This window comes from Ranitomeya variabilis, chromosome 4, assembly GCF_051348905.1.
Source record: "Ranitomeya variabilis isolate aRanVar5 chromosome 4, aRanVar5.hap1, whole genome shotgun sequence".
Taxonomy (NCBI): domain Eukaryota; kingdom Metazoa; phylum Chordata; class Amphibia; order Anura; family Dendrobatidae; genus Ranitomeya; species Ranitomeya variabilis.
The window spans coordinates 439,935,994-439,963,097 of record NC_135235.1 but is presented as its reverse complement, the minus strand read 5'-3'; the positions used below and the strand labels follow the sequence as shown (position 1 = coordinate 439,963,097).

The following is a 27,104-nucleotide window of genomic DNA, read 5'->3' as shown; positions in this document are numbered from 1 at the left end:
CATGAGACTCCCAGTCATCAGAAAACACCAAAATATCATCCAAATACTAGGGTTGAGCGATACCGTCCGATACTTGAAAGTATCGGTATCGGAAAGTATCGGCCGATACCGGCAAAGTATCGGATCTAATCCGATACCGATACCCGATACCAATACAAGTGAATGGGACTCAAGTATCGGACGGTAAATCAGCCCTTTCTGTCCTTCTATATGGGGTTCTGGAGGGGGGGAGAGTGTGGGCGGTGCGTGGGCGGAGATTGCGTGTCTCTGTGCGGGCGGGGTCTGTGCGGGCCTGCCAGGGATCTCATTCTATGCGGCCGGCGCTGTATGCCCAGGCTTGATGCGGCGTGCCGGGGCTTGATGCGGCGTGGGAGGGCTCTGCGGCGTGCTGGGGGGGTCTATGTGGCGTGAGGGGGTCAAAGCGGCGTGCTGGGGGGTCTATGCGGCGTGAGGGGCTCTCTGCGGCGTTCTGGGGCAACTATGCGGCGTGCTGGGGGATCTATGCGGCGTGAGGGGCTCTCTGCGGCGTTCTGGGGCGTCTATGCGGCGTGCTGGGGGGTCTATGCGGCGTGCTGGGGGGTCTATGCGGCGTGCTGGGGGGTCTATGCGGCGTGCGGGGGTCTCAGCGGCGTGCGGGGGTCTCTGCGGCGTGCTGGGGGGTCTCTGCGGCGTGGGGGGGGGGTCTCTGCGGCGTGGGGGGGGTCTCTGCAGCGTGGGGGGGGTCTCTGCGGCGTGCGGGGGTCTCAGTGCGGGCATCGTCCGATGGGACTACAAGTCCCATCGGGCTATGCCTGCTACACTGACAGTGATTGACACATTAGCCAATGATGGGACAGTAGTAGTCCCATCATCCGGCTAATGTGTTGAATGAAAAAAAAAAAAATACTCCATACATACATTCTACATACATAAATACATATAGACATACAGTACATTCATACATTACATACATGACATACATTACATTAAACATAGATTACATACTCACCATTACTTGTCATTTTGATCCCCGAAGCCAGTGTCATCTATAAAAAATGTGAAAAAAACAAATAACCAATATACTCCCTGTCCGCAGAAATCCACGAGTGTCCCACGACGATCTCCCGTGGAGAGCAGCAGCATCAAATAATGCGACCGCTCTCTAGGGGCTCAGAAACACAATGACGGGAGGAAGGTATCCTTCCGCCACTGTATTCCTCCGCCGCTGTAAAAAAAAAAGTCCCTAGTCTCACTTTATGGCATTGCTGTATGAGACATTTTCCCATGCAGCAATTATATAAAGTGACACTTTGAACTCAGGTAACCTCAGTGATGCACTGCAGGAGCCATTGTCTCCTGTCAGTGTGTCACTGAGGGTCCTATAGAGCAGTGACGTCACCCGATGTCACTGTTCTATAGGGGAGATCGTCGTGGGACACTCGTTATTAATTGGACTACGGCGGACAGGTAGTATGCGGTTTATTATTTTACGTTTTTTGCAGGCGCTGAAGTATGGTAAGTATGGTGAAATGAAGAATATTAAAATACTTTTTCCTAATGTGTGCGTGTTTTATTAACCCTTTTCTTACTATTGGATTAATAACGGATAGGCGTCTTATTGACGCCTCTCAGTTATTAACCCGGCTTAATGTCACCTTACGATAGCAAGGTGACATTAACCCCTTATTACCCCATATCCCACCGCTACACGGGAGTGGGAAGAGAGGGGCTAAGTGCCGGAATTGGCGCATCTTACGGATGCGCCATTTTCGGGGCGGCTGCGGACTGGTATTTGTAGCCGGGGGGGCCAATATCCATGGCCCCTCTCTAGGCTATGAATATCAGCCCGCAGCTGTCAGCGTAGCCTTTCTGGCTATAAAATATAGGGGGACCCCACGTCATTTTTTTCAGGGGGTCCCCCTAGTTTAATAGCCAGTAAAGGCTACGCAGACAGCTGCGAGCTGATATTCATAGCAGGCTACAAATATTGGCCCCCGGCCGTCGGCTTTCCCCCTCTGGCGCAGAAAATTGCGCGGGAGCCCACGCCGTTTTTTTCCATTTTTTTTTTTTTTTAAATTCAACGCTCATAAAGGCCTCTTTCACCCTTGCGTCAGTACGGGTCCGTCGCTATGCGTCGAGCCGACGTACCGACGCACGTTGTGAAATTTGTACACGACGTGGGCAGCGGATGCAGTTTTTCAACGCATCCACTGCCCATTCTGAAGTGCGGGGAGGAGGGGGCAGAGTTTCTGCTGCGCATGCGCAGTAGAAAATGGCAGACGCGACGGACAAAAAAACGTTCACTTGAACGTTTTTTTGTGCCGACGGTCCGCCAAAACTCGACGGATCCGTTGCAGAACGGACGCGACGTGTGGCCATTCGTCGCGATCCGTCGCTAATACAAGTCTATGGGGAAAAAAAATGCATCCTGCGAGCACATTTGCAGGATCCGTTTTTTTCCGCCAGATCCGTTTTTTCAGTCGGATCCGTTGTTTTCCGCCAGATCGGTTTTTTTCCACCGGATCCGTTTTTTTCCGCCAGATCCGTTTTTTTTACATTGGATCCGTTTTTTTCTGCCAGATCTGTTTTTTTCCACCGGATCCGTTTTTTTCCACCAGATCCGTTTTTTTCCGCCAGATCCGTTTTTTCCTGCCGGATCCATTTTTTTCCGCCAGATCCGTTTTTTGTCATAGAGTTGTAATAGCGCCGGATTGCGCCTGATGGCCACACATTTCATCCGTTTTTTGCAGGATTCGTTAAAAAAAACTGTTTCCGCCGGACGGAAAACTCATAGGAACGTTTTTTGTCCGTTATTTTTCATGCATGTTTCCATTCAAATCATGCACATTTTCCGTTTATTTATTTTCCAAAAACCTCATCAAAACCTGCATCAAAACTGCATGAAAAACCGCACCAAAAACCTGCATCAAAAACAGCATCAAAAACCGCACCAAAAACCTGCATCAAAAACCGCACCAAAAACTGCATCAAAAACCGCACCAAAAACCTGCAGCAAAAAAGCACCAAAAACTGCATCAAAAACTGCATCAAAAACCGCACCAAAAAACTGCAGCAAAAAACTGCAGCAAAAAAAGCACCAAAAACTGCATCAAAAACCGCATCAAAAAGCTACATCAAAAACAGCACCAAAAACTGCACCAAAAACTGCATCAAAAACAGCACCAAAAAACTGCAGCAAAAAAAGCACCAAAAACTGCATCAAAAACCGCATCAAAAAGCTACATCAAAAACAGCACCAAAAACTGCATCAAAAACCGCACCAAAAACCTGCAGCAAAAAAGCACCAAAAACTGCATCAAAAACCGCATCAAAAACTGCACCAAAAACTGCATCAAAAACCGCATCAAAAAGCTGGAGCAAAAAAAGCACCAAAAACTGCATCAAATACTGCACCAAAAACTGCATCAAAAACCGCACCAAAAACCTGCAGCAAAAACTGCATCAAAAACCGCATCAAAACTGCACCAGTTTTTTATGCAGGTTTTGATGCAGTTTTTGGTGCAGTTTTTGATGCGGTTTTTGATGCAGGTTTTGGTGCTGTTTTTGATGTAGCTTTTTGATGCGGTTTTTGATGCAGTTTTTGGTGCTTTTTTTGCTGCAGGTTTTTGGTGCTGTTTTTGATGCAGTTTTTGGTGCTTTTTTTGCTGCAGGTTTTTGGTGCGGTTTTTGATGCAGTTTTTGGTGCAATTTTTGATGCGGTTTTTGATGCAGTTTTTGGTGCTTTTTGCTGCAGGTTTTTGGTGCGGTTTTTGATGCAGTTTTTGGTGCAGTTTTTGATGCGTTTTTTGATGCAGTTTTTGGTGCTTTTTTGCTGCATGTTTTTGGTGCGGTTTTTGATGTAGTTTTTGGTTCAGTTTTTGATGCAGTTTTTGGTGCTTTTTTTGCTGCAGGTTTTTAGTGCGGTTTTTGATGCAGTTTTTGGTGCTGTTTTTTATGTAGCTTTTTGTTGAGGTTTTTGATGCAGTTTTTGGTGCTTTTTTTGCTGCAGGTTTTTGATGCCGTTTTTTATGCAGTTTTTGGTGCTTTTTTGCTGCAGGTTTTTGGTGCAGTTTTTGATGCGGTTTTTGATGCAGTTTTTGGTGCTGTTTTTGATGTAGCTTTTTGATACGGTTTTTGATGCAGTTTTTGGTGCTTTTTTTGCTGCAGGTTTTTGGTGCTGTTTTTGGTGCTTTTTTTGCTGCAGGTTTTTGATGCCGTTTTTGATGCAGTTTTTGGTGTTTTTTTGCTGCAGGTTTTTGATGCAGTTTTTGGTGCAGTATTTGATGCAGTTTTTGATGCTTTTTTGCTGCATGTTTTTGGTGCGGTTTTTGATGTAGTTTTTGGTTCAGTTTTTGATGCAGTTTTTGGTGCTTTTTTTGCTGCAGGTTTTTGGTGCGGTTTTTGATGCTGTTTTTGATGCAGGTTTTTGGTGCGGTTTTTCATGCAGTTTAGTTTTGATGCAGGTTTTGATGAGGTTTTTGGAAAATAAATAAACGGAAAATGTGCATGATTTGAATGGAAACATGCATGAAAAATAACGGACAAAAAACGTTCCTATGAGTTTTCCGTCCGGCGGAAAGTTTTTTTTTATGAATCCTGCAAAAAACGGATGAAATGTGTGGCCATCAGGCGCAATCCGGCGCTATTACAACTCTATGACAAAAAACGGATCTGGCGGAAAAAAATGGATCCGGCAGGAAAAAACGGATCCGGCGGAAAAAAAACGGATCTAGCGGAAGAAAACGGATCCGGTGGAAAAAAACCGATCTGGCGGAAAACAACGGATCCGACTGAAAAAACGGATCTGGCGGAAAAAAACGGATCCTGCAAATGTGCTCGCAGGATGCATTTTTTTTCCCCATAGACTTGTATTAGCGACGGATCGCGACGAATGGCCACACGTCGCGTCCGTTCTGCAACGGATCCGTCGAGTTTTGGCGGACCGTCGGCACGAAAAAACGTTCAAGTGAACGTTTTTTTGTCCGTCGCGTCTGCCATTTTCTACTGCGCATGCGCAGCAGAAACTCTGCCCCCTCCTCCCCGCACTTCAGAATGGGCAGTGGATGCGTTGAAAAACTGCATCCGCTGCCCACGTCGTGTACAAATTTCACAACGTGCGTCGGTACGTCGGCTCGACGCATAGCGACGGACCCGTACTGACGCAAGGGTGAAAGAGGCCTTTATGAGCGTTGAATTTAAAAAAAAAAAAAAATGGAAAAAAACGGCGTGGGCTCCCGCGCAATTTTCTGCGCCAGAGGGGGAAAGCCGACGGCCGGGGGCCAATATTTGTAGCCTGCTATGAATATCAGCTCGCAGCTGTCTGCGTAGCCTTTACTGGCTATTAAAATAGGGGGACCCCCCAAAAAAATGACGTGGGGTCCCCCTATATTTTATAGCCAGAAAGGCTACGCAGACAGCTGCGGGCTGATATTCATAGCCTAGAGAGGGGCCATGGATATTGGCCCCCCCCCCGGCTACAAATACCAGTCCGCAACCGCCCCGAAAATGGCGCATCCGTAAGATGCGCCAATTCCGGCACTTAGCCCCTCTCTTCCCACTCCCGTGTAGCGGTGGGATATGGGGTAATAAGGGGTTAATGTCACCTTGCTATCGTAAGGTGACATTAAGCCGGGTTAATAACGGAGAGGCGTCAATAAGACGCCTATCCGTTATTAATCCAATAGTAAGAAAAGGGTTAATAAAACACGCACACATTAGGAAAAAGTATTTTAATATTCTTCATTTCACCATACTTACCATACTTCAGCGCCTGCAAAAAACGTAAAATAATAAACCGCATACTACCTGTCCGCCGTAGTCCAATTAATAACGAGTGTCCCACGACGATCTCCCCTATAGAACAGTGACATCGGGTGACGTCACTGCTCTATAGGACCCTCAGTGACACACTGACAGGAGACAATGGCTCCTGCAGTGCATCACTGAGGTTACCTGAGTTCAAAGTGTCACTTTATATAATTGCTGCATGGGAAAATGTCTCATACAGCAATGCCATAAAGTGAGACTAGGGACTTTTTTTTTTACAGCGGCGGAGGAATACAGTGGCGGAAGGATACCTTCCTCCCGTCATTGTGTTTCTGAGCCCCTAGAGAGCGGTCGCATTATTTGATGCTGCTGCTCTCCACGGGAGATCGTCGTGGGACACTCGTGGATTTCTGCGGACAGGGAGTATATTGGTTGTTTGTTTTTTTCACATTTTTTATAGATGACACTGGCTTCGGGGATCAAAATGACAAGTAATGGTGAGTATGTAATCTATGTTTAATGTAATGTATGTAATGTATGAATGTACTGTATGTCTATATGTATGTATGTATGTAGAATGTATGTATGGAGTATTTTTTTTTTTTTCATTCAACACATTAGCCGGATGATGGGACTACTACTGTCCCATCATTGGCTAATGTGTCAATCACTGTCAGTGTAGCAGGCATAGCCCGATGGGACTTGTAGTCCCATCGGACGATGCCCGCACTGAGACCCCCGCACGCCGCAGAGACACCCCCCACGCCGCAGAGAACCCCCCCCCACGCCGCAGAGACCCCCCCCCACGCCGCAGAGACCCCCCAGCACGCCGCAGAGACCCCCGCACGCCGCATAGACCCCCCAGCACGCCGCATAGACCCCCCAGCACGCCGCATAGACCCCCCAGCACGCCGCATAGACGCCCCAGAACGCCGCAGAGAGCCCCTCACGCCGCATAGATCCCCCAGCACGCCGCATAGACGCCCCAGAACGCCGCAGAGAGCCCCTCACGCCGCATAGACCCCCCCTCACGCCGCATAGACCCCCCCAGCACGCCGCAGAGCCCTCCCACGCCGCATCAAGCCCCGGCACGCCGCATCAAGCCTGGGCATACAGCGCCGGCCGCATAGAATGAGATTCCTGGCAGGCCCGCACAGACCCCGCCCGCACAGAGACACGCAGTCTCCGCCCACGCACCGCCCACTTTACATTATAGTGATTTTAGCACTGTGGGGACTTCCGATTCCGATACCCGATACCACAAAAATATCGGATCTCGGTATCGGAATTCCGATACCGCAAGGATCGGCCGATACCCGATACTTGCGGTATCGGAATGCTCAACACTACCAAATACACAATCATAAACTTATCCAGATATTCACGGAAAATATTGTGCATAAAGGACTGAAAGACTGAAGGAGCATTAGAAAGTCCAAAAGGCATTACCAAATACTCAAAATGGCCCTCAGGCGTATTGAATGCGGTTTTCCACGCATCACCCTGTTTTATCCGCACAAGATTATACGCACCGCGAAGATCTATCTTAGTGAACCACCTAGCCCCCTTAATGCGAGCAAACAAATCAGTCAATAATGGCAATGGATACTGATATTTGACTGTAATCTTATTCAGAAGGCGATAATCTATACAAGGCCTCAGGGAACCATCTTTTTTTGCCACAAAAAAAAAACCTGCTCCCAGAGGGGACGAAGATGGACGAATATGTCCCTTTTCCAAGGACTCCTTAATATAATTCCGCATAGCAGTATGCTCTGGCACTGACAGATTAAATAAACGACCCTTAGGGAACTTACTGCCAGGAATCAATTCTATAGCACAGTCACAATCCCTATGAGGAGGGAGCGAATTGAGCTTAGGCTCCTCAAAAACATCCCGATAGTCAGACAAAAACGCAGGGACCTCAGAAGGAGTAGATGAAGCGATTGAAATCAGAGGTGCATCATCATGAACCCCCTGACATCCCCAGCTTAACACAGACATTGTTTTCCAATCCAGGACTGGATTATGAGTTTGTAACCATGGCAGACCAAGCACTAGTACATCATGTAAATTATACAGTACAAGGAAGCGAATCACCTCCTGATGAACGGGAGTCATGCGCATGGTCACTTGTGTCCAGTACTGCGGTTTATTCATAGCCAATGGTGTAGAGTCAATTCCCTTCAAAGGAATAGGAACTTCCAGAGGCTCCAGACTAAAACCGCAGCGTTTGGCAAATGACCAATCCATAAGACTCAGGGCAGCGCCCGAATCCACATAGGCATCGACGGAAATGGATGACAGTGAACAAATCAGAGTTACAGACAAAATGAACTTAGACTGCAGAGTACTAATGGCAAAAGATTTATCAACCTTTTTTGTGCGTTTAGAGCATGCTGATATAACATGAGCTGAATCACCACAATAAAAACACAATCCATTTTTCCGCCTATAATTTTGCCGTTCACTTCTGGACTGAATTCTATCACATTGCATAGTCTCAGGTGCCTGTTCAGAAGACACCGCCAACTGGTGCACAGGTTTGCGCTCCCGTAAACGCCGATCAATCTGAATGGCCATAGTCATAGACTCATTCAGACCTGTAGGCGCAGGGAACCCCACCATAATATCCTTAATGTCCTCAGAAAGACCATCTCTGAAGTTTGCAGCCAGGGCGCACTCATTCCACTGAGTAAGCACCAACCATTTCCGAAATTTTTGACAATATACTTCCGCTTCATCATGCCCCTGAGAGAGGGCTAATAAAGCCTTTTCAGCCTGAATCTCCAGGTTAGGTTCCTCATAGAGCAATCCCAGTGCCAGAAAAAACGCATCCACACTGAGCAATGCAGGATCCCCTGGTGCCAATGCAAATGCCCAATTCTGAGGGTCGCCCCGCAGGAAAGATATTACAATCTTAACCTGCTGAGCAGGGTCTCCAGAGGAGCGAGATTTCAAAGAAAGAAACAATTTGCAATTGTTCCTGAAATTCAGGAAGGTAGATCTATCTCCAGAAAAAAACTCTGGAATAGGAATTCTAGGTTCAGACATGGGAGTGTGAACAACAAAATCCTGTATGTTTTGAACTTTTGCAGCAAGATTACTCAGGCTGGAAGCCAAACTCTGGACATCCATGTTAAACAGCTAAGGTCAGAGCCATTCAAGGGTTAAGAGGAGGTAAGAAGCAGCTAGACAGCAATTAAGGGCTAGGCAGCAAAACTCTGAGGGGAAAAAAAAAAAAAATTTCCCTTAAACACTTCTTTTTCTCCTGCTTCAGCCCAAACAATTAACACTTTGTGGGCCGGCTATACTGTCATGGATCCCAATGGCTGGGGATCGCACTGGACAAGCAAAATAACATAAATAACGGACGAGCTCTAGGGTGATGGAACCTGGGCTGACCGCTGCCCTACTCCTGACAAACACAACTAGAAATAGCCAGGGAGCGTGCCTACGTTGATTCTAGACGCCACGCGCCAGCCTAAGAGCTAACTAGCACTGCAGAGGAAATAAAGACCTAGCTTGCCTCCAGAGGAATGAACCCCAAAAGGTATAGTTGCCCCCCACATGTATTGACGATGAAATGAGAGGAAGGCACGCACATAGAGATGAAAATAGATTTAGCAAAATGAGGCCCGCTATAACTAGAAAGCAGAATGATACAAAAGGGGTCTGAGCGGTCAGCAAAAAACCCTAATCAAAAACCATCCTGAGATTACAAGAACCCATGTGCCAACTCATGGCACATGGGGAGAACCTCAGCCCACTAGAGCTACCAGCTAGCATAGAGTCATAATTAGCAAGCTGGACAAAAAACCAAACAACTAAAAAACAGAACTTAGCTTATCCTGAGAGATCTGGGAGCAGGTAGTCAGGAACCAAACTGAGCACATCTGAGTACATTGATAGCCGGCAAGGGAATGACAGAAAAGCCAGGTTAAATAGGAAACACCCAGCCTCTGATGGACAGGTGGAAAGCAGAGACCGCAACCCACCAAAGTCACCCAGTACCAGCCGTAACCACCAGAGGGAGCCCAAAAACAGAATCCACAACAGATGACATTATGGATGAAAGATATTGGATGTTTGGGCAATTTTTCAAATGTTAGTCTTAACCCGGATGTAGACAGCATAAACTTAGTCCAAGCAGTCAAAATATGCACCAAATTTATCATGGTTGTGTAAACTCTGTGAAAAATGTGGCATATCTTGCTTGGATACACTTTCAGAGTATACATAGGATAAGTGCTATCTGATGTTTTTTCGAATAACACTCGGATCAGTATGTTATTCTATAGGGCAGTGCTAATCAGTGCTTTTTTTTCATACCGATTCAGCATGAATATACAATTGCAGCATGTTGTGACTTGCAGCGCAAAACGGATGACATGCACCCATTCAAGTCTATGGGTGTGTAGAAATCACTGAACTGCCGTCAGATGACATCCTAGTACAGTCGGTGGACTCACAGAATGGAGAAATTTTGTTCATAAACAAAATCATTTTTCAAACTGGTGTTATAAAGTATTCTTTGTATTGAAGAACTGAAATAAATTAACTTTTTGATGATATTCTAATTTTGTGAGAAGCACCTGTATGAGTCTGGGTGCCTGGCTCAGCCCAATTCACTTGAATGGGTTGAGATAGCTTTGCCAGCTACAGCCTCTCTTAGGCCTCTTTCACACGTCCAGATAATTCCGGTACCGGAGAAATCGGTACCGGAGTTATCCGAGTCCGTGTGTCCGTGTGCTCACGTGGCACATCAGTGTGGCACACGTGCGGCATCCGTGTGCCGCCTGAGGACCACACGGACCGTGCAGGAGAGACAGCCCTACAGTAAGCGCTGTCCCCCCTGTGTGGTGCTGAAGGCGCATATTCCTCACTGTAATGAGCGGTCCCACGTGACCGCTCACACAGGACAAGCTGCCAGCGCTGAGAGGAGATATTGCGGGAGCTGGGTGAGTATTTCTTCTGCAAGGGGCCGGGCGGCGCACTGGGGATGGGAGGCGGGAGGTCCCAGCAACTTTATTTTTAACAAAAAAGAAAAAAAACTTGATCTTTCATCTCTTATCTCCAGCGGGGGAGAACAGATGAATGCAGCCTTCAGCACCACACAGGTGGGACAGCGCTTACTGTAGCGCTGTCTCTCCTGCGGGCGGTACGTGCACACGGAGGAGAGTGCACACTGTTCTCCGTGTGCACGTGTGCAGGACGTATTGCTGTACGTACTGCCGGAGAAACACGGACATGTCTCCGTGTTTTGCACACGGACACACGGCCCGTGAAAACACGGAGACATGTGCATAGACCCATTCATTTGAATGGGTCTACGTGTGTCAGTGTCTCCGGTACGTGAGAAAACTGTCACTACACGTACCGGAGACACTGACGTGTGAAAGATAACTTATATGTATGTTGTTGTGCCTATATAGACAAAAAAAAATGGCAAAACGCTCTACAGAGAGATTATAAAGTGAAAGTCCCAGATAACCCCTTTAAAAAATATGTTATACTATAACATTCTACACTAAAAAGCCACACAGAGTACCAAACTGCTACAAAATTTCTAGCAATTCCCATTTTTTATACTGTGTCTAAAGGATTATTTTCTGCCCAGATAATAATGACCGGAGGTGTACTTTAATGAGTGCAAATATTTTTCCCTAAGCATTGAGAATGGACTAAAAGTTAGTGGAGTGTTATCAATAGATCATTATTTCAGGTTTAGAGGGGATTCTGATGAAGGAAAAAGGTCTGTCTTGGTCATATTAAACTGGGTTGTCTGGGATTTACAAAAAATGAGCTCAAAGCAGGACATGTGATAAAATGAAGTAACTTCAATAACTTACCTTGTACACTGTGTTCCAAATTATTATGCACAAAGAGTTTAGGAGTGATAAGGTTAGAATTTTATTGTTTGTCATTTAAACTCATTGATGGTGATGTGTGTCAGGGCTCTTTATATCACTGAAAGCAATTGCAGATACCTGTGCAAATTAGTTTGACAGGTGTGTCCAAATAAAGGCAAGACTACTTAAGGAGGCTGTTCCACATTATTAAGCAGCCTACATTTTTTGCCAAAATGGGAAAGAAAAAGGATGTGTCGGCTGCTGAGAAGCAACAAATTGTGGAGTATTTAGGTCAAGGCATGACTACAATCAACATTGCCTAGACACTTCATCGTGATCATCGCACAATCAAGAAGTATATAGCTGATTCCCAGCACACACGTGTGCGTGCTGATAAGGAAAAAATGAGGACTCTTTCCAACAGGCAATTGCGTACGGTTAAAAGAGCAGCTGCAAAAATGCCTTGTCATAGCAGCAGACAAGTTTTTGAAGCTGCTGGTGCCTCCAACGTCCCCAGAACAACAAGATGCAGGGTCCTTCAGAGGTTTGCAGCTGTGCGTAAGCCATCCTGTCGACCACCTCTATCCACTGCACACAAGCAGAGACTGCTCCAGTGGGCCAAACGATACATGAAGACTGACTTCCAAACTGTTTTGTTCACCGATGAGTGCCGTGCAACGCTCGATGGTCCAGATGGATGGAGTGGAGGATGGCTGGTTGATGGACACCCCTTGAAAACACGGCTAAGGCGCCAACAAGGAGGAGGTGGAGTAATGTTTTGGGCTGGAATCACGGGGAGAGAGATTGTCGGCCCCTTTATTATCCCTGAAGGGGTAAAGATGAACTCCATAATCTATGTGGAGTTTCTAAAACAACACTTCCTGCCATGGTTCAAGAGGAAGAACCGTGCTTTCTGCAGCAAGATCATTCTCATGCATGATAATGCACCGTCTCATGCTGCAAAAAACACATCTGCATCTCTGGCTGCTATGGGCATAAAAGAGGACAAACTTATGGTGTGGCCACCATCTTCCCCTGACCTCAACCCCATTGTGAACCTCTGGAGCATCATCAAAAAGAGTGTCTATGATGTCACATCTAAGCAACAGCTTTGGGAGGGTATTCTGTCCACATGCAAAACAATTGAAGCAGAAACCATCCAAAAACTGACAAATTCAATGGACGAGAGAGTTCAGAAGCTTCTTTCGAACAAGGGGTCCTATGTGCAAATGTAACATCACCTAGAATAAAGTTTTCACTTGAAAACTGTTTGATTTCATTTTGTAATAAGCTGATTAATGCTTATAACTTCACAATTGACCATTTTTTGTTCAAAATAAAAAAAAAGGTTGAAAACTCTGCTGTGCATAATAATTTGGAACATGCATTTTGAGTGTTTATTTTGTTAAAAAAGATACTGTTTTCATAGGCAGTTTGTTCCAAAACATTGCAATTATAATAGAATAGTAGATGACTGGAAAATAACAATGACTGCAATTCAGATAGGTAATTTAGAGAAAATATGAGGAAATATTATTTGCATAATAATTTGGAACACAGTGTATATCCACTGCTGCTCCAGTACCACCACTCTGGAGGCCCTGCTTTAGTAGCACCCCTCCGATGGCCCCAACATTTTCTTAACTGACCTGCAGTAATGATCTTTGTAGTCAACCACTATCTACAGCAGGGGTGGGGAACCTCAGGCCCCAGGGCCATTTACGGCTCTCGATGACCTTTTATCAGGCCCTCGAGCAGATTCTCAGGGACCGCATTCTTGGGCAGGGAGGTGTATTTTGATTACAAAAAGCTCATTCATTTCTTCTTGCTCTGTTAGCACACACATGCAGTGTTCACTACTGAACACTGAAGGGCATGCAACAAAAGATTACATCCTGACACCAGTGCTAAAGAAAAGATTCCCCACCCCTGGTCTACAGCGATGATGGCAGCAAGGTCAACAAAAGACTAGAGATGAGAAGATCAATCCGTGGACGCACCATTTCACACAATGCTGAAACATCGGCGAGCAGGCTAATGGTATATTGCATTGCTATGCACATCCACCCACAATGTCCTGTAGCTATGACATCTTACGGATTATCATACCTTGTACAGTGGTGGTCATTACCTGGGACATCACAGATCGTGGTTCCCAGCAGAGGACAGTTAGTACGGCAGAGTCATTTTCCCTCTCCAGAGTCACTGGGTAAGACTCTCTCTCCTGTAGAGTCTAAGCTCTTATGGTCAGCGTGTCCTCTCTCTGTTTCCTGTAGAGTGTAAGCTTTTATGATCAGAAGAGTCCTCTTGTTTTCTCTCCTGTAGAAGTCCAAGTTCTCATGGTCAGTGGGTCTTCTCTCTCTCTTCTGTAAAGTGTAAGCTGTTATGATCAGCAGGGTCCTCTCTCTCACTTGTAAAGTGTACGCTCTTATGGTCAGCAAGGTCCTAGCTCTCTCTCCTGTAGACTGTAAGCTTTTATGATCAGCATGGTCCTCTCTCTCTCTCCTGTAGAGGTCTAAGTTCTTATGGTCAGTGGGGTTCTCTCTATCTCTCCTGTAGAGTGTAAGCTGTTATGATCAGCATGGTCCTCTCTTTCTCACTTGTAAAGCCTAAGCTCTTATGATCAGCGAGGTCCTATAATCTCCTGTAGAGTGTAAGCTCTTATGGTCAGTAGGATTTTCTCTCTCTCTCCTGTAGAGCGTAAACTCTAATGTTCAGTAGGGTTCTCTCTCCTCTTCCCCGCATGTACTTTCAGAGCAATTACATTTCCAGTTTTGAGATTAACTGCCAATCGAATTTTTGGCGAGGATTTGGCAAAGTTGGAGAATTCAAATTTCACAAGCTCCGCTCCTCTCTATAAATGACTACCGAAGACAGCTTTTGGCTGCAGTGATCACATGATTGACAGTTCAAAAAGATAGCTGGGACTACCAGAGTGGAGGTGCTGAAGCAGTGGAGCATTTACGTGGTGAGTGATACTTGTTTTATTTTTTCACATGCCCTGCCTTCAGTACTTTTGTTAAAAAAAAAAAAATCCACATGTGACGTATGTCATTTGATGTCATCATGTACCAGGATCTGGGTGCTATGGCTATAACTACATCCCCTTACAACTATGTCCCTTTTAGGAGCTCCACAGTCTATTAAAGGGGTTGCCTCATTAAGAGATCTTATCCCCATCCGTCAGTCATCCGCTCTTTTTGAGTAAAGCCATCTTTGCTCATACATTTTCCCATAGTGAAACATATTATACAGGGTTGGGACGGGTCAGCGAGAGCCACTCTAACTTAGGAAAGGGACTGTCATACAAGATAATGCTTTGCCCTTTAAAATATGGGGTAGATTTCGCGCAAGTTAAAAACTCTAGTTAAGTGATAAGCTGTGGTAGAATCAATGGAATCCTCAATCATTGTGATTTACACAAAGATCAAGAACATAATTTCATAGATGTAGATCAGTAATTACACAAAGAATATAATGGTAATAATAGCCCATAGTTTACTACATGCATGTCCCTTTCATAGATGTCAAGGGAGTACACAGTCTATAAGTAGTCTAATGTATTAATGCTATAAAAAAGAAACTAGAATTAAAAGAAAAAAATGTAACCATGAAATGCACCCACATTTTTCAAGCCAAAACGTTAAAACCAAACCTGACCAAACCAGACACTGGCGGTGTGATATCAGACAGGCATGTTTCACTTTGAAACCCTGCAGTGTGTGAGACAAAAATATACCTTAGAAACTGCCGCAAGGCAGACTAGTCGAAAATTAAGGTCCTTGACAGCTTCTCCCTGTCCGCTATCAATGGCTGACAGGTCTTTCCCTATACAAGCATGCAGGGAGAGATGAATGGGAGTGGGTAGGGAGAAGACAAAGGCGACCCACTAGTTGGCTTGAGTCCCCGGTGGCTTTGGTATTTGTATCTACAGTACTCTATGGGTATCTCTACACCCATGTACCGCATTATGAAAGTCCTCCACCCCAGAACAATTGTCTCTATGGGAAAATATCATGCTTCATGGGCATTGCATGGATTACAATATGGGCCTGTACTACAGACTTGCACCAACAGTCCATTTACAGTCATTTGTCATTTTGTCCATATGGGGTTACTTAGTATAAAAGCTTAGACATCATTCAACTACACCAAAATATTGCAGCAGATTTTTACATAGTACATATGCTAATCAAGACAATGCATGGTTAATGGTAATATCAACGCCATCTGCTAAGACTTTACAAAAGACAACTGAGCCTCTAGTTGAAATGTGACTGTGAAATTTTTCTTTCCAATGTCTTCCAGTAAAATGGACTCTCAATCCAGTGCTACTAAATGACCACCGATCAGCTGCTAGTTTGCCGATCGGTGCTCGTTTAATAGCGTCTTTACGCAGTAGACTGTGCTTTAGATGTGCACTGAGCGATCTGTAATAGATCAATCGCGGCTCACGGGCTGCCACTGTTCTGTGCAAGACATGTCCTGGTTACACAGGATAATGCGCTGCCGAGAACGATGATCTTTAGGGCAAACCAAAATATAATTTTATCCAATGAACAAGCTTCTTTCTCAATTGTGGAGTAATCGGCGGTTGGTTTAAACTGAATGATTATCGTGAAACAAGCGTTCCTGGGAAAACTCGTCCTTGATAATTGTGCAGTGTACATGTACCTTAAGGGGCTTCTTGACAATGAAAGCACTGAACTCAACTGTCCAGCGTCACTATGTAGCCCTAGCCTACAGAGATGTGATCATTGTAATGATTGGCGCACATCTATTGAGTAGTGACTCACTCATGAGATGTTCAGGAAAATGTTTAAAGTATTAGAATGGTCACATGAATGTGCAAGTCCTGGCAACTATATCACAAAGAAAACTTTTTATGGGACTATGGCCAGAGTCACACTACCGTATAAAACGGGCCAGTGTTCCTCTATGGGGCAGCTCAGATTTGTGATTATTTTCTCATGCCGAATCATGTTTTTTACCATCAGTGTGTCAACAGTGTGTCCGTTTTTACCATCAGTGTGTCATCTGTGTGTCTGTTTTTACCATTAGAGTGTCATCCGTGTGTCCGTTTTTACCATCAGTGTCATCTGTGTGTCCGTTTTTACCATCAGTGTCATCTGTGTGTCTGTTTTTACCATTAGAGTGTCATCCGTGTGTCCGTTTTTACCATCAGTGTCATCTGTGTGTCCGTTTTTACCATCAGTGTCATCTGTGTGTCCGTTTTTACCATTAGTGTGTCATCTGTGTGTCCGTTTTTACCATCAGTGTGTCATACGTGTGTCCGTTTTTACCATCAGTGTGTCATCTGTGTGTCTGTTTTTACCATTAGAGTGTCATCTGTGTGTCCGTTTTTACCATCAGTGTGTCATACGTGTGTCCGTTTTTACCATCAGTGTGTCATCTGTGTGTCTGTTTTTACCATTAGAGTGTCATCTGTGTGTCCGTTTTTACCATTAGAGTGTCATCTGTGTGACCATTTTTACCATTAGAGTGTCATCCGTGTGTCCGTTTTTACCATCAGTGTCATCTGTGTGTCCGTTTTTACCATCAGTGTGTCATCCGTGTGTCAGTTTTACCATCAGTTTGTCATCCGTGTGTCCGTTTTTACCATCAGTGTGTCATCCGTGTGTCCGTTTTTACCATCAGTGTGACATCAGTGTGTCTGTTTTTACCATCAGTATATCATCAGTGTGTCAGTATTTACCATCAGTGTGTCATCCGTGTGACCTTTTTTACCATCAGTGTGTCATCTGTGTGTCCGATTTTACCATCAGTGTGTCATCCGTGTGTCAGTTTTACCATCAGTTTGTCATCCGTGTGTCCGTTTTTACCATCAGTGTGTCATCCGTGTGTCCGTTTTTACCATCAGTGTGACATCAGTGTGTCTGTTTTTACCATCAGTGTATCATCAGTGTGTCAGTATTTACCATCAGTGTGTCATCCGTGTGACCTTTTTTTACCATCAGTGTGTCATCTGTGTGTCCATTTTTACCATCAGTTTGTCATCCGTGTGTCCGTTTTTACCATCAGTGTGTCATCTGTGTGTCCATTTTTACCATCAGTGTGTCATCTGTGTGTCCGTTTTTACCATCAGTGTGTCATACGTGTGTCCGTTTTTACCATCAGTGTCATACGTGTGTCCTTTTTTACCATCAGCGTGTCATCTGTGTGTCCATTTTTACCATCAGTGTGTCATCTGTGTGTCTGTTTTTACCATCAGTGTGTCATCTGTGTGTCCATTTTTACCATCAGTGTGTCATCCGTGTGTCCGATTTTACCATCAGTGTGTCATCTGTGTGTCCGTTTTTACCATCAGTGTGTCATACGTGTGTCCTTTTTTACCATCAGTGTGTCATCCGTGTGTCCGTTTTTACCATCAGTGTGTCATCTGTGTGTCCGTTTTTACCATCAGTGTGTCATCCGTGTGTCCGTTTATACCACCAGTGTGTCATCCGTGTGTCCGTTTATACCACCAGTGTGTCATCCATGTCCGTTTATACCACCAGTGTGTCATCCGTGTGTCCGTTTATACCACCAGTGTGTCATCCATGTCCGTTTATACCACCAGTGTGTCATCCGTGTGTCCGTTTATACCACCAGTGTGTCATCCGTGTGTCCGTTTTTACCATCAGTGTGTCATCCGTGTGTCCGTTTATACCACCAGTGTGTCATCCGTGTGTCCATTTTTACCATCAGTGTTTTGGATGGATAAATAAAGAAATGACATAGCTTCTACTATTCTTTGTAATGTTGACGACGTACAGCACACAAACTACACACTGAAGCAATCCGCGTCCTATGGAAGGCTTTTACAGGCCCATAGACTTGTATTGGCACGGTTCTTTTGTGCTGCATGTCTCTGTGGGTTTTGCATGGACACAAGGTCAAAAACATGGACATGTGAACAGCACCATAGATAATGATGGGTACGTGTTGTATCCATAAAAAAATGGATACAATGAGGCCTTCAGAAGCAACGATGGAGCACTGTGATGAGAAATGAGGATTTCAGTACTGTCTTATTCTTTGTTCTGTGTTAGCTGTTGTTTGTGTCTTGCTTATTTGTTCCATGTTTTCGACAAAATGTAATATATGACAAGACAGCGTGAGAAAAAACACTTTTAAAATATAGGTTTTAAATAATCCCTGATGTCACCGTTGCTCATGGTCATGTGTCGAGATGGAATAACATTGCAGCAGCAGAAGCAAAGATCAGTGACTGAACCGTGACCCGTCAGCTGGGGATCCGCAAGGTAAGTACATCATTTCTGGTTATGTAAGCCTATATTAAGCTGATCATGGTATCTAAGGGTTTATATGGTTTGACTTGAAGAGTCTGGCAGATACCACAGAATGTCGGCTCTTGGCTACAGTAAGTGGGTGATGGCGTGGGTGCAGCTCCTAAATCAACATTTTCCCAAACTTTGACGCCATGGTGCCAGAAGTACTTTCCCTCCTCTGCATCATAACATGTTATTTTATAGCTGGAAAAATCTTTCAGTGCCACTTTGGGTCCTTGAACTGCACTAGAAAAGCTCAATTCTTTTCTCTTTTACGGCATACCTTCAATAACCTAATTATATGTCATCGATTAGCATTTCTGTTGTGCTCATTTTGGAAATCATTATAGCAAAACCCTATTATAAAATAAACATTATTGGAGCAATACCTATATAAAAATCACAATAGCAGCTCTTACCCTGCGATAACGATGAAAAAATCTAAACGATTCCAGGTGTCTCCCAAATAGCATTGCTGTCCAAATATTCCCAGAGCAAACATTTTGATAATCATCTCCACAGCGAAAAATGCAAAAATGAAGTCATCAAATCCCTGCAGTAAAGGCAGAAAAGCATTTAGAAGGAAGCACAAAAATACAGTGATAGCTAATATGAACAAATGAACAATCAATAATAGCAAGCGCTTTCGTAAAATAAAGTTACAACAATCACCAGTACATATATATATAATTTTTTTTTGTGATCTAGTAAAACTTTAATTTGTTAGAAAGCTGTATTTATCTATCATTCCTTAAAGGGATGTTCCACTTTTAGGAAGGTGGACCCCAAATGCTTAAACCCTAGAACGCATACCCATAGAAATCTACACATTCACGCACCTGGGGCCTTTTAGGCCTGTTTACAATTATCATGGAATAACTCAAATAAAAATACTTTTCAAAGTTTATTGCAAAGTAAGGATGCATTCCCACTAGCGCAGGGGTCCGCCAGGACGGGATTCCGTAATGGATCTGACCTCCTGGTGACCCCAGCTAAGGCTGGCGGACGCATACCTGGGGCCTCGCAGGCCTGCCAGGTTACTTGTTTTCTATTTTCGGTAAAATTACTTTAGTTAGAATTTTGAAACTCTAGGTATTCCTCAGGTATATAGTTGTTAGTAATTTCCAGTTGTTCATATATTTTTATGTTATAGGCATTTCGGTATAACAACCTTTTTTTGGGACTACCCCATATTCACGCACCTGGGGCCTTTTAGGCCTGTGTGCAAATAACATGGAATAACTCAAATAAAAATACTTTTCAACATTTATTTTACAATTGCAAGGTAAGGATGCATTCCAACTAGCGCTGGGGTCCGCCAGGAGGGGATCCGTAATGGATCTGACCTCTTGGTGACCCCAGCTAAGGCTGGCGGAATCCTGGAGTTACCAGGAGGTCAGATCCATTATGGATCCCCTTCTGGCGAACCCCAGCGCTACTGGGAACACAGCCTAAAGGCTGTCCCACACGTCCAGATAATTCCGGTACCGGAAACAATCGGTACCGGAATTATCCGTGTCCGTGTGCCCCTACGTTTCTTGTGTACATCAGTGTGTCACACTTGCGGCACACGTGTGCCGCCCGTGTGCCCACTGGGTACCACACGCACCGTGCTGGGTACCACATGTACCAGCATCTGGTGCTGAAGCTGCGATTCATATCTTCTCTCCAGCAGTGTTTGCTGCAGAGAAGATATGAATAATAGTGTTTAAAATAAAGATCTATGTGTCCGACGTCCTCCCACCCCCTGTGCGCCCCCCCGCTGGTCAGAAAATACTTACCCGCCTCCCTCGCTGCTTCCTGGTCTGTCCACGGCTTCTAGTGTATGCGGTCACGTGGGGCCGCTCATTTACACTCATGAATAGGCGGCTCCACCCCTATTGGAGGTGGAGCCACATATTCATGAGTGTAATCGGCGGCCCCACGTGACCGCTTACAGTAGAGAAGCCGCGGCCAGACCAGGAAGAAGCTACAGCTAACGAGGGAGCGGGTGAGTATTTTGAGGACAGCGGGGGGGCGCACAGGGGGTGGGGGGGCGGCGGACAGATAGATCTTTATTTTAAACACTATTATTCATATTTTCTCTGCAGCAAACGCTGCTGCAGGGAACATATGAATCGCGGCATCAGCACCATGTGGGGGGGACCGCGTTACTGTAGCGCTGTCTCCTGCACACACACGGACTGCAGACGGAGAACGTCCGTGTGCGGTCCGTGTTTTACACGGACCCATTGACTTTAATGGGTCCGTGTAATACGTGCGCTCCCACGAACACTGACATGTCTCCGTGTTTGGCACACGGAGACACGGTCCGCAAAAAATCAATGACATCTGCACAGATGCATTGATTTTAATGGGTCTACATGTGTCAGTGTCTCCGGTACGTGAGGAAACTGTCACCTCACGTACTGGAGACACTGACGTGTGAAACCGGCCTAAGATGTGTATATTTCAAAACATAATTATGTGCATAAAACAACAAAAAAGTAAGTAAACGGGCACGCCAAATATAGGCATTCTATATGCAATTTGTTTATGAAAACATTTTTTGGTTGTAGCAATCTTGGTGCAGGAATATTTATTTGTAACTTTACATATTCCCCCGACAATTCTCACATATTATTTTTTCGGCTGAATGTTCCTTGCATACATTTTGTCCGCAAGTAGAACAGAAACGCTCCGATTTTCTTTCCTTCTTTGCTGGACAAATATAGCAGCGCTTTCTTTTTTTTTTTCTCTTTGCTCTGGATGTTCCAGAAATCGTATTCCACATCGGATCATTGCCTCCGTAATTTGCCTTGATAAGCAAATCTGTGTATCACATGTAAACCTAGTACAGGCCTAAAAGGCCCCAGGTGCGTGAATATGGGGTAGTCCCAAAAAAAGGTTGTTATACCGAAATGTCTGTAACATAAAAATATATGAATAACTGGAAATTACTAACAACTATATATCTGAGGATTACCTAGATTTTCAAAATTCTAACTAAAGTACTTTTACAGAAAATAGAAAACAAGTAACCTGGCAGGCCTGAGAGGCCCCAGGTATGCATTCTAGGGTTAAAATGCCTAAAATAACAAACAGATCTGTACATTCCCTCTACTTCCAGAGTAGCTAGTCACCGATCCAAGCGGCTGTGCCACAGTAGATGTGATGTCACCGCTGCAGCCAAACGCCAAGACCTGAACAGTGGCAGGGAGCCTTGTTCTATTTATGAATTTAGGAATGTTACAGTGTAGTCCACTTTCCTTAAAGTGGAAAACCCCTTTAAGAGCTAAAGCTGTGTAACTTCTGACATCTAAGGACCTTCTTCCTCTGAGAAACATGTAGACCAAACGGAATCTAACTGTACAGAGCCTAAATTCCCTGGGCTTTAGGAACATAGACATGCATATTAGGGCGTAAAGTAGCATATATTGCAGCCTTCTTTTAGTGACATATGATGGAAAAAAAGCAAAAAATACCTGAAACTGAAGGCTCAAATGCAATGTGAACCAAGCCTAAGAGGTATGGCTCTCATTACTGAAATGCAGGGCAGGTGCAGAATGGTCTACGAGGAAGACAACCGTAGGGATCTGCTATAATGAGTAGCTGACTGTGCTGATGTTACTATAATGTTGGCGCCGAGGAATGTAAAAAATTTGCCAGAAGATGCCTCATGTGTCATATGTGCATGTCACTGTTTCCCAAGTAGATACCTCAGGCGCTATGAAAATTGATCTAATTTTCAGGAACTTTGACCTCTTGCTGTCCATGTGGTTCTCAAAAAAGCAAAGTGCTTACAAGACTGAAGAAAGTGATGGTCATTAGGCCTCCGCTAGGCGGAAGTAGCTTTGTGAATACCTATAGGGTTTGCATCAGCAGCCTTCTAAACATAGGGCTCAAACACAGTGTAATAAAGATGCCAGACCTCAAATGTCCCTATGCAGTTCAACAATGATCCTTTCAATTGAAGGGGGTGACAGGTGCACTGAAACACCAACCTATGGCCAGGCAGTGTTTTCAGTCATATATAGGAAATTTGCATAGTGGCCTACAATTGAGATTTACCGGTAGTCTACAACCTACTATGTGACCATTACTGTATTAGATCTTTTTATATAACATGGAAGAAATGTACATGTTGATCAAAGGTGGACAAAAACAGTAGAGAGCCCTTAAATACAGGCCCCTCTCTTCCGAAAGCACTTAATTTTTTTTCTCTATAACAACCCTCCAGTAATTCTGAACCATAGCTCTTACCCTTGTGTGCAATCTAATTGATATTAGGAAACTGGTTTTAAGTTGACAGTGGCCCCGCTTAACCCATTGGGTTCCAGTGCAGTTGCCCAAATTGTGCCAATGGTATATCTGCCCCTGATGCAACAAATTAGCTACTAGCACAAATATTTCAACTCTTTTTCCATTTATGCCAATAATTGTATCTTTCAAGATCTTGAAGTGAGGTATTTTTAGACATCGTAGTCAGTGCTCTTCTACTCCTACTTCAGTGTCCTGAGATGGCACACGTGTGCTCTGTTGTCTGACTATATGCAGACTTACATCACAGTACCCCGGAGCTCACAACTTCTGGCCCTTTTACATGAGTTGGTAATTGGTGAACAAAGCGTTTGTAAAAAGCTTGTTCCTGATTATCCATCGGTGTGAACATGCTTGCTGATTGGTAACTTGATTTTCATGCATGCATAAGTCATGGTTATCGGCAGCACCTTGTCAACCGCGGCTATGATGCCAACAGCATCCATTATACATGGAGACATCATCGTATTAGTGATTGTTCTGTTCCACCATTCCTATAAAGGCCAGTAAACCGGCGTTTAAAGACTTGAAACTAGTTGATCAAAGATGATTACCGGTCTCACATTAGCCACTTAAATGGGCTGATAGAACGGTTATTTATGGGGTTAACCTATATCTGATCCTTGCCGCATATTACTACAATTAGAGGACTATATGTAGTATTCGTATGTGTCTTCTTTTGTTAGAGTTGAGGTAAAGTACAGAGGTGAATCTTTTTCTAAATATTTTCAACATTGAAAGATTTTTTCCACTAAAATCACATTTCATGCATTTAACAATTTTCGTTTAAAACATTTTAAGAGAATTTCTGGATATAAACGGGATGTATGTGCGTTACAGATGTGTCCTTCCTTATCTCGTTCCTGAATCATCCTGAAATGTTGAGTACACGATGTTAAATTTTTTAGCTTATAAATCGATATTACACGTGAAAATAAGAAACTTTGTAATATATTTTATCAGAGAAATCAGCTTTTTTCTCCTCCTGGATTTATATTTCAGTCTCAAAATTAAAATCTGTCTTCATTGAATAAACACTCTTCTATTACTGAGATAGGAGGTGACTGCTGGTGCTCATAAAGTTCCATGAAGAACTGTAACTGTCAGGACAACTTGTAGCAGAATGTCTATGTCGGCCTCTAGCTCCTTCTCCATAGAGTTTTAAAAGCACCAACTGTCAGGACTTATCTTAGTAAGGGCTTGTTGTAGCTGTTTTCGCTCTCACCCAGAGTCAGATAGCCAGATCACCAGTGAGGCCAAATTGTGAAATTACGCCCTTAATTGACAAGCGCGCTTGGAGAAAAAGGAAATCGCACACGTTCTGTGAGCAAAGTCACTTTTATCTGATGTAATGCAGCAAGAGGCAGTATTTTATACCATTTACAACAAATGTAACTTAATGTAACTCATGTAGCCCCCACCGTTACCCAGGGTGATACTTTATTTACCATGCACCCAGAACATGTTGTGGCTGACTATTGAAAACATACATCATAAGAAGTATAGTCTCCTTGAAGAGGAGACCATCAGACTACTGCATCAACAGATTCTAGAAATTCTAGCAATTAAAGGTAAAAGGCACTTAAAGGCAACAATTAACCCTTCTATATCAGGCTCAGTCACATGGCCATATTTTCAGTCCAAGTGATGTCCATGAAAAAAAATGGATAGCACTTCAACCAATGTTATTCAATAGGGCAGTGTGAATGAGCGATTTTTTTCACTCACCGAATCTGCATGTGAAAAAATTTGCAGCATGCGCTAGTTTCTCCCATAAGTCTACAGGTGCATAAAAACATCAGATGCCATATGGAGCCACAGTAAAGCACCTGACATTTATTGATATATTGCACTTCTGTAATATAGGACTTCAACCAATGTTATTCAATAGGGCAGTGTGAATGAGCGATTCTGTATATGATTAATAGCCGCAGTAAAAAAAGGAGCGAAGTGAGAAAAATTGTCCCATTTTTCTGGATGAAACTCAGAATGATTTTTTATACGCTCGTGTAAACTTACCCTCATTGGGAAAGTCTGTATGAACTGAATAGAGATTTTATAGGTTTGACCCCTGAATAAGAGTGAAAGATTTGACCAGGAGGTTACAAACAGACTTCTCTATTAAAATATATTACAAAGTTACTTATTTTCTGGAGTACTACTGATTTATGAAATACAAATTAAATGACGGTTACTCTTTAAACAAGTATGAAAAAAATCCATGAACGTCAAATTGATGCCTCGTCGGATGCCGTTCTTCAGCTATCCTTCCCCCTAGACTCCCATATTAATAAAAGGTATTTCTTAATGTATCCATTTTTTATTTAACTGAATTCTTAAGACTGATGTATCTGACAGATGCTATCCATCAGCTGTCTTTCCCTCATAGGCTCTAACACAGTTTTACTGGATGGTACAAGAATGTATAAAACTAAGTTAACAAATTGCCTGCCTTAATGCAATTTAAGAAAATGGTAGAATACGGCAATTTGAGCTGGTGAGACCTTTACCATGGGCTCGATAGCAGGCACATGGGATGCATCAATGATACATACGCCCTTGATAATAATGTACATGATGGATGTAGGGTTTCCTACACCCAACCTGTTAATAGATCACACAGATAGAACTTGCTGTCCATCCTGTCCCCCTCTACCGGTCTGAACATTCTTCACTGTCAGCCCCTCCAGGCTGGAAGGTATTTACTTTGGTATGTGTTTTTCCTTTCCGATCTGTGCTTAGCTTACTTGAGAAATGAAAAATGATTAAAAACACATGCATACAGATTTCTGGAGGTAAGAACAGACTGGGTCCATGAATAAATTAACACTCCTTCACAAACTTAGTCACATCAAAAATAAAACACACAATATCCCTGAGCAATAATGTGCTTACCTGCAGAATTTTGCAGCGCTGGGAATCGCAGGCAACGTCTTCACATGGATGGAACATTCCCAAGGTGACGCAGTTCAGGAGGATGACCAGCATACTGAAGCGTTCAAACCAGGTAGAAGGACAGAAAAGTCAAGGAAAACTTACAGCAACTCCGGACAAACAAAAAATTACTTAATGTTAAGAATTCATTCATAAATTATTGTTGTGGATCCATGGTCAAGCTGTCAAAAAGGGACGGAACACAAAATAAAGAGGTTCTGTTTTTTCATCCTATTAAAAGTAATGGTGAGCGGTAAAGTTCCAACAGCATTGAGGTCATGGAGGTAAGTACCCTTTCTGGGAACCCTGTCTTTGGATGGCCACATTCTGGTGTACCCCGGTCATCCAGGACATGGAGGTGGATATCCTTTCTGTAGTATGGACTGCAGTCCGCTATGTAACAGGTGCACATATTCAGGTCTACCACTAAAGGGATTGTGTAAGATTATTAAATTGGCGACCTATCCCTAGTTTATGTCATCAATATCAGATTGGTGGGGGGATCGACACCTGGGAACCCCCACTTATCAGCAGTGGCTAGATAACCAGTTCATCAGACTCTTCACTGTGTAGTGGCCGTCACTGGGACCTGAAGTTTAGGCTTCATTCATTCCAGTAGGAGGTGAACTGCAGCTCCTGAGAACAGCAACTACACCGGTAGAGCTGAAATGAGCTGATTGGTGGTGGTGCTGGGTGTAGGACCACCCAACACCCTTCTGATATTGATGATGTATCCTAAAGATAGGACAATACCCTTCAATTTGCCTTGCCATCAAATGCAAATGCAATGTCACATTTCCTTTACAGCTTTTACATTTTCTTTACAAGGTTTCCACTTCAGGTAAGCTTTTCAGTTACAAGGGTCCTCTCATGACCCACCTCACCCTGTGATCAGCTGTAAATTCTGAGGGAACCTGACAGCAAATGTTTAATTAAAGCATTAAAGTGGAAATGAGCTTTCCATATAAGACATATACATCCT

The 27,104-nt window shown here is 43.9% G+C and overlaps 1 protein-coding gene across 1 annotated transcript in view; it reads right to left on the bottom strand.

Annotated features, from left to right (window-relative positions):
* The window catches only part of CACNA1G (calcium voltage-gated channel subunit alpha1 G), a 462,994-nt gene that overhangs the window by 239,933 nt on the left and 195,957 nt on the right, over positions 1-27,104 (bottom strand). Inside the window, exons 2-3 of the mRNA XM_077251459.1 lie at positions 26,084-26,195; positions 19,309-19,442 (exon numbers count right to left, since the gene is read on the bottom strand). Of these exons, the coding sequence (XP_077107574.1) occupies positions 19,309-19,442; positions 26,084-26,195 (246 nt within the window). The remainder of the gene's footprint in view (positions 1-19,308; positions 19,443-26,083; positions 26,196-27,104) is intronic.